The 16956-nt window shown below is 41.3% G+C and overlaps 1 protein-coding gene across 3 annotated transcripts; it reads left to right on the top strand.

Annotated features, from left to right (window-relative positions):
- Window positions 1-1387: 1387 nt before the first annotated feature.
- On the top strand, window positions 1388-15102 carry PTP4A1 (protein tyrosine phosphatase 4A1). 3 transcript variants are annotated; one of them, XM_032681964.1, is made up of 6 exons: window positions 1388-1663; window positions 8352-8901; window positions 10400-10492; window positions 10874-11004; window positions 12590-12664; window positions 13479-15102. In XM_032681964.1, exons 2-6 carry the CDS (start codon window positions 8797-8799, stop codon window positions 13594-13596), a joined length of 522 nt encoding a protein of 173 aa, XP_032537855.1. In that variant the 5' UTR covers window positions 1388-1663; window positions 8352-8796; the 3' UTR covers window positions 13597-15102. The 3 variants fall into 3 exon arrangements, with proteins under 3 accessions (XP_032537855.1, XP_032537857.1, XP_032537856.1); XM_032681966.1 differs by having other exon boundaries at window positions 1415-1663; window positions 8355-8901; XM_032681965.1 differs by lacking the exon at window positions 1388-1663 and adding an exon at window positions 2953-3080.
- The last annotated feature ends 1854 nt before the right edge of the window (window positions 15103-16956 follow it).

Raw genomic sequence — 16956 nt, 5'->3', positions numbered from 1 at the left:
GATGTGTTGACTTTATTTCTTTTTTCCTCAAAACCTTCCTAACATTGCAACAAATAAACAATATTCCAAGCGGCCATTAACCTTGGGATCATATTCTTGTTTTATAGCATTCTGAGCACATTTTCAAGAAGTTTTATATGGAGAAGTAGAAACAGCTGCAAGTTCACCCCAGACACGTGTCCTCAGTCAGTAAACACAAAACGCAATGTAAATAAATATAGCCCAGATCTATTTATAGCCCAGAAAAGCTGAGTACATCATGCGAGCACAGACATGGTCTTATAGCCACGTGAAGCCAGATGGAGTGAAAGGTAATATAGTCATGTTCTGAGTAACAGACCTCACGAGTCAGTGACCATGAACACCTCTGGTTTATAGAGACTACATAAAACCAGGCCATTTGGGCAAAACCACAAACCAGCATACCTTTGTACAAGCCAATACTCACTGATGAGACTCACAATTGTTTATTTTTTAGATTAAAAAACAACTTCTGCAGGCTCTTGTAATTTGTAACAATACAATAACATGCAGTCGAAAGACTTAACTAGTTAAATACAACTAGAACAGTTTCAGACAAACTGAATCTAAAAATAGGCTGCTATTTCACAAAGCTGGCGCTGACCCACATCGAGGTGTTTCCCAGGTTGCCCGTGTCCAGCCGGCTGACGTGCCCGTATCCCTTGGGCATAGCAGTGACACTGTCGGTCGGTGCTTCCCAACGCTGGGCTCCAACTCCTGATCACGCTTTTCAGAAACCCCTGTGCTGTTCCCTAGGAGGGAGAGGGAAGGCTGAGAGAGCCCCTGTTGTTTCCCACACCACTTCTGGCCTACTGGGCTGATCTCCTATGTGTAACACCAGAAATCACCGTTTTTATCCCGACTTAAAGAACACAGGGTAATCCGCGGGCAAAACGCGCTAAGAGCTTCCTGCCAGCATTAAACTCGCCAAAGCGGTTTTGCGGCCCGCGGGCGAAGGGCCCGAGGGATTAAACCCGCCCGGGGGCCGCGCTGCGCCATCCTGCGTCCTACGGCCCCCGCGGGAGCGGCTGTCCCGCCTCGCCCCGCCGCGGCGGGAAGCAGGGGCTGCGCGGCAGAACCCAGGACTCGCTGCCTAAGGGGCTCCCGAGCTCGCCGCAGGCGCTCCCGGCGCAGCCGCCGGCATCGGCCCCGACGGGTGGGGCCACGCGGGGCGTCCCGGCCCGGCCCCCGGGGGCGCCCCCGCCCCGGCCCCATTCACGAACCGGTTCCCGCCGGCCGCCTCCGCCGCTCGCGCCGCCCGCACCCGGCGCCACCCCGCCCCCCGAGGCCTCGCGCCAGCCCCGGACGCGCCGACGGCGGCTCTGATTGGGTGGGAGCGACGCCCGTCAGTGACGCGAACGGGCGAGGGGCGGGGCTGGGGCGCTCGTGGGGGAGGCGGCGCCGAGTGTCGCTCCTGGTGCAGCCGCGTCCGCCCGGCGCTGCCCGCAGAGCCGTCCGCCCGCCGCAGCCGCTGTATGGTCCTGCCCCGCGCCGCCGCCGCCGAACCCCCGCCGGCAGCTCCGCGGCCTCCAGCGCCTCCGCCTCCTCCCCCTCCTGGTTCTGCTCCTCTTGCCCCCGGCTGTGGCGCCCGCACCCCGGCTGTATGATCAGGCTACAGTCTTCAATGAGTAACCATATTCCTGTGAGTGCCGCCCGCCCGCGCCCCCGGCCCCCTGCCCCGCGGGCCGCCCGACCGTGCCCGGCTCCCCGCGCTTCTCCCCCTGCTCCTCCATGTTATCCCTTTGTTCTCTCGCCCGGCTGCAGACGGCTTCTCGAAGCGCTGGGCTGCGGCTCCTCTCGGGCGGGCCGCTGGAGCGCCGAGCCCGCCGGGCTGCGGCAGGACTCGGCCTCTCTGCCGCCCCCGGCGCCCCTCTCCCCTCCTCAGCCGGGAAAGGAGGAGACGGCGACCTCTCCGCGGCTCCCGGGCGGCCCAACCCGGGCACAAAGCCGCTTTGTGAACCTAGCTGCCGCCTGCCCCGCCCGCCGGCCCGGCCTTCCCACCGCCAGGGTCTGTGTCTGCCGGGCCGGGTCTCCCGCCGGGAAGGGCAGCGCCCTCGGGGCCGGGGCTCCTCACCCACGGCCGTGCCAGGAGCCCCCTGCCGGGGGGAGGCCGAGCCGGGCGGCGGCTCCGGGGGACAAGATGGCTCCGCGTCGGGAGCCTGATCGAGGCGTGATGCGAACCCGTGACCGCCGCACCGGGACACGGCCCGGCCCGCGCGGCGCTGCCGCGGCCCGGACACCGTCACCTCGCCGGGGACAGAGGGACGGGCGGAGCGGGAGCCCGGCACCCCCCGGCTGGGGGCGGCCGGGGCCCGGCGCTGTCCGGGCAAGCCGGGGCTTGCCCGCGGGCGGTTGGCGGCCCGGCCCGGTGCCAGGCTCGGCTGCCGCGGCTGGCGCTCACCCCCCTCCGCGGCCCCACGTGCGCGGTCGCGGCGAAGGCGGCCCGGCGGCGGCTTTGTCTCCGCCGTGCTCGGGCGGGGAGGCAGCGCCGGCTGCGAGCGAGGACGTGAGTCCTTTCCAAAATGAGCTCTATGCAGTAGAGGTGGGGTATGCCCGAACTCGGGTGTGCAGCCTGTCTTGTTCGGCAGGAAAAGTCCACAGAGAAGTATTAAGTACACGTTGAAGCAGATATTTCTCTAACAATGTGCCTCGAACCTCGGAAGCTGACGATTGTAGTCAAATACCTTAATTTTGACCGAACCTGCTTTTAAGACCTTGCCATCTGGCTTTTCAAGGAAGGCATTTCCTTCTGGAGGTGGATCACAGTTCACCATTGGAAGATTTTGCTTTCCTCATATGCTTCCCGGTTTTTTTTTGTTTGTTTGTTTGTTTGTTTTTTTTGTTGTTGTTTTTTTTTTTTAACCCCCTCTAGTATCTCGGTACCTGTGCTGCCTAACATCTGTGACCACAGAGCGCTGTGTGTATTTAAGCACAATCAATCAAATAACACATGGCTTGCTGGTGGTAGCATGCCTTCCAGAAGCAGGGAAACAAGAAAGACAAAAAACTAACAAAATCAAGGAACCTACAGTAACAGAAGCAGGATTGTTTGCTCTCTGGTGGGCAGCTATGCGCATGGCAAGTATTATGAGCTGACAGTTGTACAGTTTTTGTGGCATGAGGTTCCTGTGATTCTGGTGTTTCCTATTTCTGCTGGAAACAACTTTCCAATATGTCTACCTGCATCTGCTGAGTCTTTCAAAAGCAGTGACTCAGAAGTATGAACCCTGTCTCTTTGTAATCTCATAAAACTGCCAAACCAAGAAAACTGAAAATTACACTTAAATGTCAGCTCATATTATTCTAGTGATGGAACAGAGAAGGGTTTTGAGATTGTCTTGCCAGGAACAGAGTCGTTTTGGGGAAAAATGTGGAAGAAGCAATATAGAAATTGCACAGCCATGAGAAGAAATAAAAGAGAGAAAGGAAAATGAGTGACAGATACAGCAGGAGCCAAGGGAGAAGGATGTCATTGTCTTACTGAAACTAAATGTGTCAGTAAGGCAGTAAATAAATAGAATTTAGCCTTATCTAATAACTTCCGTCAAGTGCAACTTCCCTTTTCTGGCAGAATATGTGGCACATAAGAATGCCGGATCTATCCCAGTGTGTAGGCTGACTGTAAGTGATGACTTTTAAACATTAACCTGAGTGCCCAGATAAGAGTATTACTGAATTGTAAACTAGCAGCAGATATTCACCTTCTTTAAAAAATTAAAACTTGCTCTATCGGATCAATAGAAGAGATATTTCTATATTAAATTCAAGTCCATAACTCCTTACCACATTCTTCTCAGTAGCAACTTCCTGTTAGGTGTTAATGGCTTTATTAAACTTGATGAAATACAGCAATAACTCTCTTTGTGTGTACGTACTAAATTTCTCATGTTATTGCTTAAAACATAATGGAATAATATTTTAGTAGAATGGTGGGATTTAAATAGTTGGCTATTGAAGTGGCATTGTTAAGTCATTTAAACAAGGGAATGAAATGGGTTTTGTGATGTCTTATTTTCCGCAATATCTGCTAAGGCTTCTTTGCATGTTGTTTCTGTGGTCCACACAGAAGAACTTTGAACGCAGTCACATGGCCTCAGTTTCATCATCTCTGGAAGTTGCATTGACTTGTTATACAGGAAGTTTTGTGATAATTTTTTCTTCCCCCTTCACTGCATATTTGAACCACGAGAACATCCTTCCGGCAGAGAGCATGTCGCAACAAATTTATGATAAACCTTTCCCTTCCTGTCAGTGAGATCTGAGTGTATCTTCTTAGGCAATGGGTTGCTGTCTGTGGCTAAAATGGACAATGCTGTCACTGTGGATGTTACAGTACAGGCATTCATCTGCCCAGTAGATAGGAGATACATCTTGTCAACAGCACCTTACAAAGGTGTGCCTCTGTCTTGCCTTATGGCTTCACAGTTTGTATCCCTTACCCTCCCACTCTTCCCTGACTGCTCTGGCAGTTGCTATTTAAACCTTGAGTAGTAAGAGGAAGTCAGGGCTATCTGTCATTCAGTAACTTTTTGTCAGGTAGTAAGTTAGAACAATGAACTTTCTTGCAGGTGTTCTCAAATTGTCATGAAATGTAGCTTATTTTAGTTCTCTAGTTCTGATCCTGTGGTTTTAGTAGGTGAGTGCATGTCAGGTCTTGACTTCAGAGGATGGAAGACCACACAGTTGGTTCTGTATGTAAATGTTTTTGGTCTGTGAGCTGGTGGATTGAGCAACTGTGAATCATCTTGCTCATCTTCTGAAGGTAAAGTGTCATGTAACTGCATAAGCAAGTGCTTTTGTTTGCATGTTTTTCAAGATGTCACTGAGTTGTGAATAAGGACGTCAACAGCACGGGATAACCTTACACCTCTTTGCTTTCCCCATATCAGTAACGATATAACAGATTACTTTCATAAGCCGTTTTTGTCAGACACAAGTGATTGTTTCAAACCATGAATTAACATACATGTGAATCTGTTGGTCAGTGAAGACGGATACTTTAGCATTCTGTCTCAAAGAAGGGCATGAATTAAAGCCTTTCTTTTCAAGATGTCTTCCTTCTACTTGAATAGACTGTTCTCTAACTTTTGCTAGCATGAATTATAGTAGGTGGTGCAATCATAACACAGCTGTAACCTATAATGGACAGGTTGCCTTCTCTTAATATGTGGCCCTGGCATATTAACCTTAGTTTTGTTTTCTAAGTTTATTTTGATGGCTCTAACAGTCTAAATGTTGTCTGGCTTTCTGTCATGATGGAAGCTGCTACTTTTTCCAAAATCCTTCAGTGTTAATTTTCCTCAAGGAAAACTTATATGTAAATTGAAAAGAATATGCTGGAGTACCCACCTTAATGGTAAAAACAATGAGTTGGTGTTGCTCTGTTAAAGAACCTTCTGCATACAACACTATGCATTTGAGTTTCACTTAGGCAACTTCATGCTTACCTGCCAAAACTGTATGAGACAATGTAGTAATTCTAAAGCCCTGTTTCCAAGCCTCTTGGAAGTTCCTGACATCATTTGAGTTCCCTCAAAGCCTGAGATTGTCTTAATTACTGCAACTGTATTTTTATAGCTGATTTCTCATCTTCCAGGTCTTTTTACGGAAGGTGGATGAAGCCTTGTACTGTAACTTAATGCCATAACACAAACAGCATGCCCATGTACTACTTGTCTTTAATTTTCATTTGACTCCCAGAACAGAACTAAACTAGACTGGCAGAGCTCTCTTAGTGTTGTACAGTGTGTTGCTGTCTAAAGGAGTTGGTGTGCATGTGAAGCTTTCCTGCTAGCATTGGTAAGAAGTGATGGCATTCACATCAAAGGAAAATATGAGCTTTGCTCCTTTATAATACGGCAGCAGCAGTTGCCAAGGCAAACAGTGAGGCTTAAATACATTCTTGGTTAGGTCCTTAGCTGTGTGAATTATTAAGGTGCTGATGTGTGTAATACTAAGTCAGTAATTAACAAAATGAATTGCTTTGTAAGGGTTAATAACACATAGAACTCAAATGTAACATTGCATAATCTACTTGCTTCAACTTTGTATAAGAATTTGAACTGTGCACCCAGTTTCTAGATGTGATTAGCAATTTGCATTAAAATGAATGGTTTTTTACTTAACTAATACTTTGCTGCCTGCCCTTTTCCTTATCCCCACGATGAGTTTGTCTGGTATCTCGAGTACTCCTAGTTGCATGCTAAGGGCAGCCTACCTAGCAGGCTGGATGAATTCTGATTATTTCTTTCTCCCTACCTGTCCTAGTATGGAGACATGTTAACTGCTTCCAATTACACTGTGTTCTTTTTTCCCCCATTCTGCGTCCTCAAGCTCACTTTCATGCATTTCTGTTTCTGACAGCCTCCACTCCCTCATCCTCTACCAGGGAAAAGGACTGTCTGTGATTCTTCTTAGGAAGAGATAAACATGAGATCTGCCAGTGCATGCAAAAAGTAGCACAAGACCTTGTGCAGCTGTATCTGCTTAAAGCTGTCCTGTCCCTTTTTGCTGTTCTGCTTCTTAAACTAATTGAAAGCGACTTTAAATAAGTTATCTTCAGTTCTTTTTTTTTTTAGTTGCTATTTTAGCTGTTTCCTAGGTCTGGTCCTAGGAGGCTTTTAAAAGTACACCTGCCACCTTCTGCTAGGACATGGCTGGTGAGTCAGATGATGATTCTTGGAGTTCTTCCGAGTCTGAATTCTCCTGGTTCCTGTTACTCTGTTGGCCTTTGACTTCAGAGGACCCTTCTTACTCCTTTTTCATGCCTATTATATTTAGAGTTCGTACTGTCTCTCAAGTTGTCAAAAATAAAAACTGAAATAGGTTTTTTGCAACTGACAAACTTAATCCTACAGTCTTTACTACCAGCTGATGGTAGTATCTGTGGAGTGGCAGCAAAATGCATGTGAAATTGTTATCTTAGTTTCTTCTGTTAACTTAATTCTCATATCTGTTAGCAAGTTGGGGGTTTTTTGTGGGGGTTTTTTGGTTTTTTTGTTTGTTTGTTTTTTACAAGTCATACCTGTGTTTAACACCTTAAAACTCTTACCAGGAAGCTGTCTGAAAATGAAAAGGGGTTGCCTGACTAACATAAATAACTTTTTTCTGCTAAACATTTGTGGGATCAATTATGTTTCTCTCTGGTACCTAAGTATATTTGGTGGGCATGTGGTTCAACTTGTACCTCTCTTTTGGGAAACAGAACTCCTCTCGTCTTCCCTTCTGTTCCCTACGCAGGTGTCCTCAGCAGGACTGGTGTTGTGTGGCTGGGTACAAAACTAACTCCTCTGCTGGAAGGGTTCCACAGTGCATAAAAGCATATCTTAGTGGTTCCTTTACAACATCTGCAAATGAATACCCAAGTTGAAGCAGTTCATTTGCTATCTTAATTCCTAGTTGCGTCTTGTAGTAATTATATATATAAATTTAACCATAGCTAAACAGCATACCACTGGACAGGAATAACCTGTTCAATAAACTTGCTTATGTATGGTTTTAGCTAGACTATTACTGCTATCTTGGTATAAATAAAGTCCTGGTGTGAAAAGACAGTTAAAAGCATATGAAGGTTGCCATGGGTCCTCAGCCTTTAGTATGTGAAATGTTCCTTAGTTAGAAATCTGTGTGCCTTGAAAGTCTCAAAGTGTTTGAAAGCTCACATTTTGTTGTTAGGCCACAAAGACTGCATTTGTTTTCATGGCCTCCTATTTAAGTCAGGTGGATTTATGTGCATTTTTTTCCTACTGGCTGTTCTGGATGTGAATTAGTGATACTTACAAGCAAAGTAAGTTTTTAGCCATTAAGACAAGTGATTCTACTTTTAAGTAGAGACTGATAGTTTTGTTCAGACACTAAAAATTGTCCACTGCTGAGCTTGAATATTCAAGGAATCTCATCCTTGCTTTCATGGGACTACGTAAAGTCACTGTAACTTTAGTAGATGTTGTGATGTCTCTTAATTCAGAATGGAAAAGGAAGTTGTATGGGTATCCTGGAAAAACTATGCTTTATATAAATTCTGGGGTTCTTAAAACTCGTTGCTATGTTTAGCACATCTGAATTGGTGTTTTAAAACATTTCAGCATTTGGTGTTGAAATAACCCTATATGGAAACTTTGTATTAAGTAAATGTATTTATTTTCAAATAATCCTTGCTAAGAAAGGTGACAGGATTCTTACAGAAACTTAGTTCTTGGAATAAAAAATAAACTTCCTGAAACTGCTTAGTTGCTGTGTTTTTATTTTTTCATTTTATAATGCATGATATCTTAAAAATAACCTTGTTTCACCTGTCCTCATTATGCTTTTTTTTCCCCCTCTCTTTACAGCAGTTCTGTGGTGTTCTTGGTCACACATTTATGGAGTTTCTGAAGGGCAGTGGAGACTACTGCCAGGCACAGCACGACCTCTATGCAGACAAGTGAACTGTAGAAATTCATTACTACTCCACCAAGAAGCCCCCCTAAGAGTGGTTGACCAGGATAAGAAGTTTTGAATTGAAATTGGCAGAGCATTTAACAACAGAATTCAGACCTGGATGGGGTAAACCTCAGTGCACTGCCTTTCTTTTGCCTCAGTATTACTGGATTGAAGAATTGCTGCTTCTTGTTAGGAGGTTCATTTCATTTCCCATTGCTCCCAACTTCATACTTCCAAGCACTGAGAATTTCACGTGGAGTATAGTGAAGTAGACTTCAGTTTCTCTACATCACTTCTGTATTAGAATTTTTTTTAATCCTTTCATAATCTTGTTGCATGTTTAACTAAATCAATATGGCCCGAATGAACCGCCCTGCTCCTGTGGAAATCACCTACAAGAACATGAGATTCCTGATCACACACAATCCAACCAATGCAACCTTAAACAAATTTATAGAGGTAAGGCCAGGACACAATTTTTACTGATGTGGTTTTTTAATGCCTGTGCAACATGCTGTATTTACAATTTCCTTCTTTGCTAGTTGCTAATGGCTGTGAAAGCCATATGAGGAAGTACTGAAATTGTTTGTATATTGACTTTTTTCAAATACTGATGCTGTGCTTCAAAGAGCTACAGACAAATCTATTCAGATATACTTTGGCCTTCACAAATGTAATTCTGAGAGTGAAGCCAAGTAATAGTTATACCGTAATGGTACATTAAGTACATTGTTTAGGTCTGAAATCAGGAATTATTTGGCAGAGTTATGTGTAGAACAAAACAAATATCTGCTAGTGATAGGAACTTGATTCAGATTGGACTAAAGTGGTGTAACATTTCCTTGCACTTACTGCATAGTGATTAAAAAGATAATAATTCACTATATGTCGTGGATCAGAACCTTAGGAACAAATAACAGGCTTGCAATATGCTTTCATTGCCTAGCTTCCTCCAGTGTTAGCAGATTATGGTTTTAATGTAGCTTAAGAGAATCGTCTGTGTCATAGTGTCGACTTGAGTGAAATTTGTGGCAGTAGGCTTACTCTGCATCCAGACCTGCTGAAGTTACTTAAAGTGTTTTGGTACGTGCTGAAGTTGTTTACTGCTAGGTAGCTTGGCATATATTGCTAATACTGCTGGTATCGAATTTATCATCTAAAACTTGTATCCAGCGTGTTGGAACTATAAAGTGTGCTGGTGTATAAAGTGTATGCTAGTTCCTGCAAAGTTACTTCCTGGTAAGGTTTGCAAAGTCCCTCATTAGCAAGATTTTAGGTGTATTATAGCTCAATTCTGCATTTGGAGTGGTATAACTTATGGGAAGCACAGTAGGATTACATTTGCTTGACTTTATACCGCCACACGTAGATAAAGTATGCTTAGGCTATGCTTCAGTCAGTCCAGTTCAGACAATGTGAAGGATGGGTTGTTGCAGGAATAATACAGAGTGAGTGCTTTTTTGGAAAGCTAAATTTTGTTGTTCTCTAGTTATGACAACTCATAGTTCTTAACAGTAAGTGGTCTTACAGACCTATTTTAAGCAGAGAGAGAGAAGGGGAAGATTTAAACGTCGCTCAGAGTGCTTTACTGAAGTATGTAGCTTTGCAAACCAGGAAACTTCCTGTTCCTTTAAAAGGAATGATCTTTTGGAGATGGACTGCTTGATTAATTAATATTTAGCTAGATGTGATTTTAGATTAAAAAAAGTCTGATCCAACATAACAAAACTCAATCTGCACATAAAACTATGTTTGCAGCAGAACTTAATGATATCTGGCATTAGCACATAGATTTTTAGTTATTTCAGCTTTCTCTGTTCTTCACAGGGTGGCAAGCATTTGTATGAGGTTACTTACTGAAAATTTTTGAATTACTTACTGAGTAAACTTACTGAGAAAATTAAGTGGTCAAGTGCAACTAGTTTGCTCTCACAGCAACTTTTTTTTCACTCCCTAGGAACTTAAGAAATATGGTGTTACCACAGTGGTAAGAGTGTGTGAAGCTACTTATGACACTGCTCCGGTGGAAAAAGAAGGCATTCAGGTTTTGGTAAGTAGTGTAAAAGCAGAGTTTAAAACCAACCCATTCCCCTCCACACCCCACCCCTTCCCAGAAAAATAATTCTTTCGATACCACCTTATTAACTCTATGAGTGTGTTCAAGCAGCTGATGGAGGAAAAAGCTGTGCAGTCATTCTTTCTTGTCAGGAAAAAATTTCAGTTTTGATCAAAATCATGTGCTCAATGAAAACTGATTGAAAGGAATGTATTCCTAATATTGCTATAGTTATACTGCTAGAAAATCATAGGTTTAAATGGTTTCCTTAGCTGTCAGCACTTTGTCCATTGTATCGCCTTCTTTTTTTGCCTATGCACCATCTTACAAGCAAAAAGAGTTCCATCTTTGTGTGTTTATCATCCTGTATTCTAGGATTGGCCCTTTGATGACGGTGCTCCACCATCCAACCAGATTGTTGATGATTGGCTAAACCTCCTTAAAGTTAAATTTCGTGAAGAACCTGGTTGTTGTATTGCTGTACACTGCGTTGCTGGTCTTGGAAGGTGAGTGAAGCTTTATAAAGATCTGTTGAATTCCTGGTCAGACTTGTTAAGATCTAGTACAGAAGTTTGAGGTAAATGTAGAATAGTCACATATCCCATATTGGAATGACCTCACACTTAAAAATAGTGAAGATGGCAGGAAACTGTTGTATGCATCTGTTAAGGCCTTTTGGTCAACACATGATACTACAATCACAGCTCTCACAAAATCTACTGCATTAAGTAAATAAGTATATTCTTGTACCAAGCATATTGATAAGTGTCCCACTAGTATTTCTGTTTTGCTATGTCTTCTTTTTTTTCTAATGCTTTTATTTTTATTGACTTACCTGCTTCATCTCCATTTCAGTATTATTGTCAGTCTCCTTGTACCATGGGTATTGTTACCATTATCCACAAACAAGTGGCTGGTTCTGGCACATCAAGACCAGCTTTTATCCACCACCTATCTGAGGGATGAAAAGTGTTCTCCAAAGTCTCAAACATCTGTTTGTCTCACATCTAAGTGACCTCAAAATTATTAGTGATAATGCTAAATATTCTCCTCTTAGCCTGGCTCCCTCTGTCTGCTGCCACTGTCTTACAGTTCCATCAGTTGGGACAACATAATGGTGTTTCTGTTATTGTTCTAGACTACCTAGGAACTAGATCTGTTCTAAAAGCAGTTGCTATATTATAGCCATGGATTTCAGTATGTCCAGTCTAAAATGGAAGTTTCTGATCTTGCTGTCCGTAAGCCTGGCTCATCCACTGCGTTATGGCTTCACATGTAACAAAGTTGACTGTAATGATGAATGTTTCCAAAACCGAAGTCTTTTTCTGCTGCTTAGAGTGCTACCTGTTGGGTTTTCTTCAAAATTGGGCAGCTAATTAGTTGAAAAGAATATTCTAGCTTTCTATCCTGTATGTTTTCTCTTAAATCCCTGAACTTACAAAATCACTTAAGCTTGCTACTAGATGCACAAGTCTGTTGCTCAGGTGTGGCATGATTTTTTTTTTTGAGCCATAAATTGCTAATGTATTTGGCCTTGATTTCTGTCAAGCTTTTCTAACTGAAAACTGTATTCTGTCAGATGAAGAATACTGTGGCAAGCAAGGAAATCCTCAGGGGAGTGCAGCAGCCTGTGGATTTCATCTGTTCCTAAAACTTGTTATGCTACTTCTACATTTTGTCAGCTTTTATTGAACCTGACACTCCTCTTCTTTCTGCTTTAATGATCCAGGCTGTTTCTAGGGATGCTTCATTGTGGGGGATAGAAACCCATATGCAACTCTTGCCCAGAATCAATTGCTTTGAAACAAATGGTTGAAGATTACTTTCATTTTATTCCAGTTGTACTCTCCTATACCTAAAGCCAAAAGCTAAGGTTGACCAGGGTTAATTTAAACCCCTATCTTAATGAGAATGGGTAACTTAAAAACAAGTGGTATAGTATCTCAGTTAATATAGAAATGCCTTCTGCTTTTTTTGCCTTCCCAGAGAGGAAGCATAATCTACACAGGACAAAAGAGAGAGCTGGGTAAAGGTTTTTCTGAGTATGCATTGACAAAAGCTAAACTGAATATAATTTCTTTTTTGAACCAGAGCTCCAGTCTTAGTTGCTCTTGCACTGATAGAATGTGGAATGAAGTATGAAGATGCAGTGCAGTTCATAAGACAGTAAGTATGAAGCTAATATGTAGCTGTTTCCAAGATTTAACGTGTTGGTACATCCTTGGGCACTAAAGGAAATTTTACATATGAGAGGCAGAATACCTTTAGAATTTAAGTTCTGTCTCCTAGCTAGAAGTAACACTCACATTGGTGGATCCTTTAGCACACCAAAGTGTGCTAAAATGTTCTTCCTAGTCTTTCCTGGTGGTCTACTGAAAACAAATATTTCCTTGGATTTTTTAAATAAGTGTAAGTTGGATGAGAAGAATTTTAGTCGCAATGTCTTAATTTTCAGGTTTCAATTCAACTATGTTTAAAAGAAGCTGCAGCTATTATAAACAATACCATAATACTTCTTGCATATTTGCCAAGTCTTTGAAGAGTTAAATTCAGCTTGTACTGGTTGTATATAAAATGAGGAACAGGAAGACTGGTATTCCAAACAGTCAATCAACATGTACCTTTTTTTCACGTACTTAACGGTTTGAGAAAACAAAGTTCAATTTCTGTTCAACTTCTTATTATGGGGACTTAAAATATTTATGTTCTTTCTTAATTTCTGGATTTTGTACATCAGAGGTAGAACACTGTCTTAAATGCTATGGACTCTTTTGAGCATGTGGTCCAATGAGGTATTTGTGAAAGGAAGCTACCACCCTCTTTCCTGGCACCAAACTTTCAATTATCCCTATTTTGGTTATAGCCTTGACTTAAAGGTGGCTTTTTTAAGTGACCTAAAAATATTTTTCTCTGGTTGGTGATATTATTTCACTGGGCAGGAGATTGATGTTCTGTTTAAAATATGTTTTCCTCCATCTAGGAAGCGGCGTGGAGCTTTCAACAGCAAGCAACTTCTGTACTTGGAGAAATACCGCCCCAAGATGCGTCTGCGCTTTAAAGACTCCAATGGTCACCGAAATAATTGTTGTATTCAGTAAAGCTTAACAGCCTATAGTACTTCCTTGGGAATAAAGGATGGAAACTAGAATTAAGCAGACTGCATGCCAAAGACATCAGTCTGGTATTTTTTAGTAGTAAAGGAAGCTTCCTTAGGGGTATTTAATAGGCTAAAGGCTAAGTAGAAATGCAACTTCTATGTTTAAGTAAATATCCATCTGTTTGGAGACCCAGTAAATGTTTTTGCTGTACCCTGTTTCTGAGCTGTCTCCTTGTTCATTGATTACCAGATCAAATATCCTTGAATCATGCTGTTGAGTCTTACCCACCTAGTTTCAACTACTAAAAATTGGGGTACTAAAATAAATCAATCTGTAGAGAGATTAGGTGCCAAAACACCCAGCATATCAGCTATATGTTTTTCCTTAAAATGAGCATAGTTCTGATGATGTGAGAACTACCAGCTTACCTGGACCTTACTATCTTTTTTTCTACAGTCATTTCAATATTGAAGAATACGGCCTCTAAAGTAGTCTTGCCTGCTCACTGTATGTTTTGTCTCCCACAATCGCACTAGAATTATCAGGATTTGCACAGTCTGTTTTTTTAATACTATTAATTACAGCAACTTTTTACCCTTGCATCTGTACTTTTCTGTTACCTGCAGACCTCTCCATTTTACAAGTCATTACTCTCTGGTTATTCATGTAGAAGATCTTTTAAATTGTACAGAAGCACACAAGTCTTTAATGTCTCCAGACAAAAAGCCTTACAGTAAAATTATTGTTGGCACTTCATGTGCAACTTAACAGAGGGCCTGAAAAGGTTGGGAGGGGCTATTTAATATTTCTAGTAAAATGTTGCCTTTGTCTTGTGCAGGAAGTATAGAATATGCCCTTTACTTTAGTAAATATTTTTTTAAAACTTAGAAATGCTTTGTTATTGTAGCTAAAAATTCTTAATCAGAAAATTTCTGAAAAATCTTGTAGTTTTCTTTTACTGTACCTATTGACAGTTGTTTACCAACTATCGCTTTGTTGAAAGTGTGATTATTTTTTTTTTCTTCTTCTTTTCATTTTTCCTCCTTGAGTTTCTGCTATGACTTGGGCAGATCTCTGTAATATTTTGTATGCCTTTCAAGCTGCGTAACTTAATATTTGGATACTTGATAATTTGTTTTATTATGTAATTGATAAAATGGTGATGTGTATTAATGTTAGTTCAACCATATATTTATACTGTCTTGGGAATGTGTGGTTATAGTTCTGTGGGAGAAATACTTTTGCCAGTGTTCACCAGCTTGTAAAATCTAGTGCGAGAGCTTAAAACATCTAAATAAATACTGAAATGCACTTAAAAGTTTGCTGAAATGCTCATCACTTTCACTTATTTTTGTGTACTTTGTCAGCAGTTTTGAGGTGCCTAAATTCAGAATCTAATCAGGCATCTGTTTTCTTTTTTTTTTTTTTTAATCTGGGTCTGAATGTCCCCTTTGTTGTAATGTTTGCTGTTTCTTTTACTCATAAATAAATGTGGACAAAAATTAATGATAGAAAGTACAGTATTTCTTTATGTAGCTTACTTGTGACTTGCCATACTAAAATAGGTTACTTCCTTAGTGTTCTTGAAGCTGTTTTTGCAGTAAAGGCAGAAGAGTATATGCATCAGTAAAGCTTTGTTTAAAGGGTATTTTGTTTAATGGAATACAGCTTCATTTGACTGAGGAAATAATCTCTTTTCTTTTGGAATGATGTCCAAAGACATCAATGTTTCTATTGTCAAGACGGACTAGATAATAGGAACAAGGGCAAAGACAAAATCTACAAAAATTCTGTAACTCAGTAGTACAGCAGGCTGATGTAAATACTGGTTTAACACAGATTAGTATCCAAATCAAGTTAAAAATAATGATTTGGTCAGTCATGAAACTAGGATGAATCTGTAAAACAGCTACCAGTAAAATGCCTGGAATTTTTTTACTTGCTTAAAATTATTAATGCAATTTCTATGCATAGATCAGATTTTGCTCTGTCTCTACAGAATTCATGTGGATAGGAAGGGTTGTGCTTAGGTGAAGAGCTCTTAACCAAGCTCCCATCACTAACATGTTCTTTAGAACTTTAGACTAGGCTTGAGTTCAGTTGATTTCAGTAAACAGGTTTCTGAAGAGGAAAAATCTGCATAACAAATGTCTGTTTAAAGCAAAGATCAAGTCAACTTTTGAACTGTTTCCATGTTTGGTCATGACTCTCTAAGGAACAGAAAATGTCTCTTCCTCTTTTGTCTAACAATTCCAGTACGCTTTAGGGACTAAAATGGTAATAACACTCAAAATGTGAAGATAAGATAGCAGATGGAAATACATAAAGCACGTTGAATAAAATCTATGTAATATATATGAATTTACAAATTCAAGGAAGAAAATAATTACTGTATCCTTAGGCAAAAGCCTGGCATGGAAAACAGGCTTTAATGTCACATCTAATTTTCGATGTTTAGAATGACTATATAAATGCTTTGTCTCTTCAAGGGTTATGTTGTAGCAGTATCTAATCATATGGTAGCACATTCTTGTCATCTGCTAGACTGTTTTGTGCTGTGGACTTAATGGCTTGTGTAATCTGGTTTGTAAATGGTGGTTGTATTTACAGAATTCCTTAGCATGTAGGAGAAATATATATGGAAAATGGGGTAAGAGGGGGAGAGTATGATCTTGCAATTACTGCAGAAGACTGCATATTGTTCTGTCATGTAGTCCCTAAATAATGCTGAGGAAAGATAGTCAAATGAGGTACTGTTAACTGGTTACCCAAAATCAAGGATAAAATTAAATTTGATTTTCTTGAATCTGATTCTCAAATGCTGAACATTTGAGACTTCAACTTAAGTCTATAAATACTTAAATATATATGAAATTATGTAGAACTACATGTTTCTGAACAGTCCTGAAAAATTTCAGATTGAGTACTCAAAACTATTTAATAGTTCTGATTGTTAATCTCCCTGGTCTTCAGTTCTCCTTGCGTAAAAATCCATTCCAGTCCTCACAAGTGGGGCTGTTGTGAAGATAAGCAATAATTTCTGAAGTAATCAGACCCATCTGCATTATTGCAGAAGGAACAGTGAGAACACGTGTAATTCTGTATTAAGGATGAATTCTGGGTTAGACTTAAGATCTTTGGCCATAAGAAAAGTAGTAAAGCACTGCTCATTCATGTGAGCATTGTTTATCCTTACAAGTGAGATGGGATAAAAAATCTTGTGTAATTAAATAAATGTATTTGAGAGAACAGACTGAGGGTTCATAGATGACCTTACCTTTATTGTTTTAAAACTTCTGAGTACTTGACTGCAGCACTAATTATGCTGCTTTTTTTTTTTTTTTATTAAATATGTGCAAC

This window comes from Chiroxiphia lanceolata, chromosome 3 (assembly GCF_009829145.1).
Source record: "Chiroxiphia lanceolata isolate bChiLan1 chromosome 3, bChiLan1.pri, whole genome shotgun sequence".
Lineage (NCBI taxonomy): Eukaryota > Metazoa > Chordata > Aves > Passeriformes > Pipridae > Chiroxiphia > Chiroxiphia lanceolata.
The sequence above is the reverse complement of the archived record's forward strand: the minus strand, read 5'-3'. Positions and strand labels throughout refer to the sequence as shown.

What these genes read in the sequence shown, in the direction of transcription:
- PTP4A1 (XM_032681964.1), top strand. Translation starts at nt 8,797, where the DNA reads ATGGCCCGAATGAACCGCCCTGCTCCTGTGGAAATCACCTACAAGAAC. An exon ending in TGCGTTGCTGGTCTTGGAAG is followed by an intron (nt 11,005 to 12,589) that starts GTGAGTGAAGCT and finishes TTTTTGAACCAG; the next exon opens with AGCTCCAGTCTTAGTTGCTC. An exon ending in GCAGTGCAGTTCATAAGACA is followed by an intron (nt 12,665 to 13,478) that starts GTAAGTATGAAG and finishes TCCTCCATCTAG; the next exon opens with GAAGCGGCGTGGAGCTTTCA.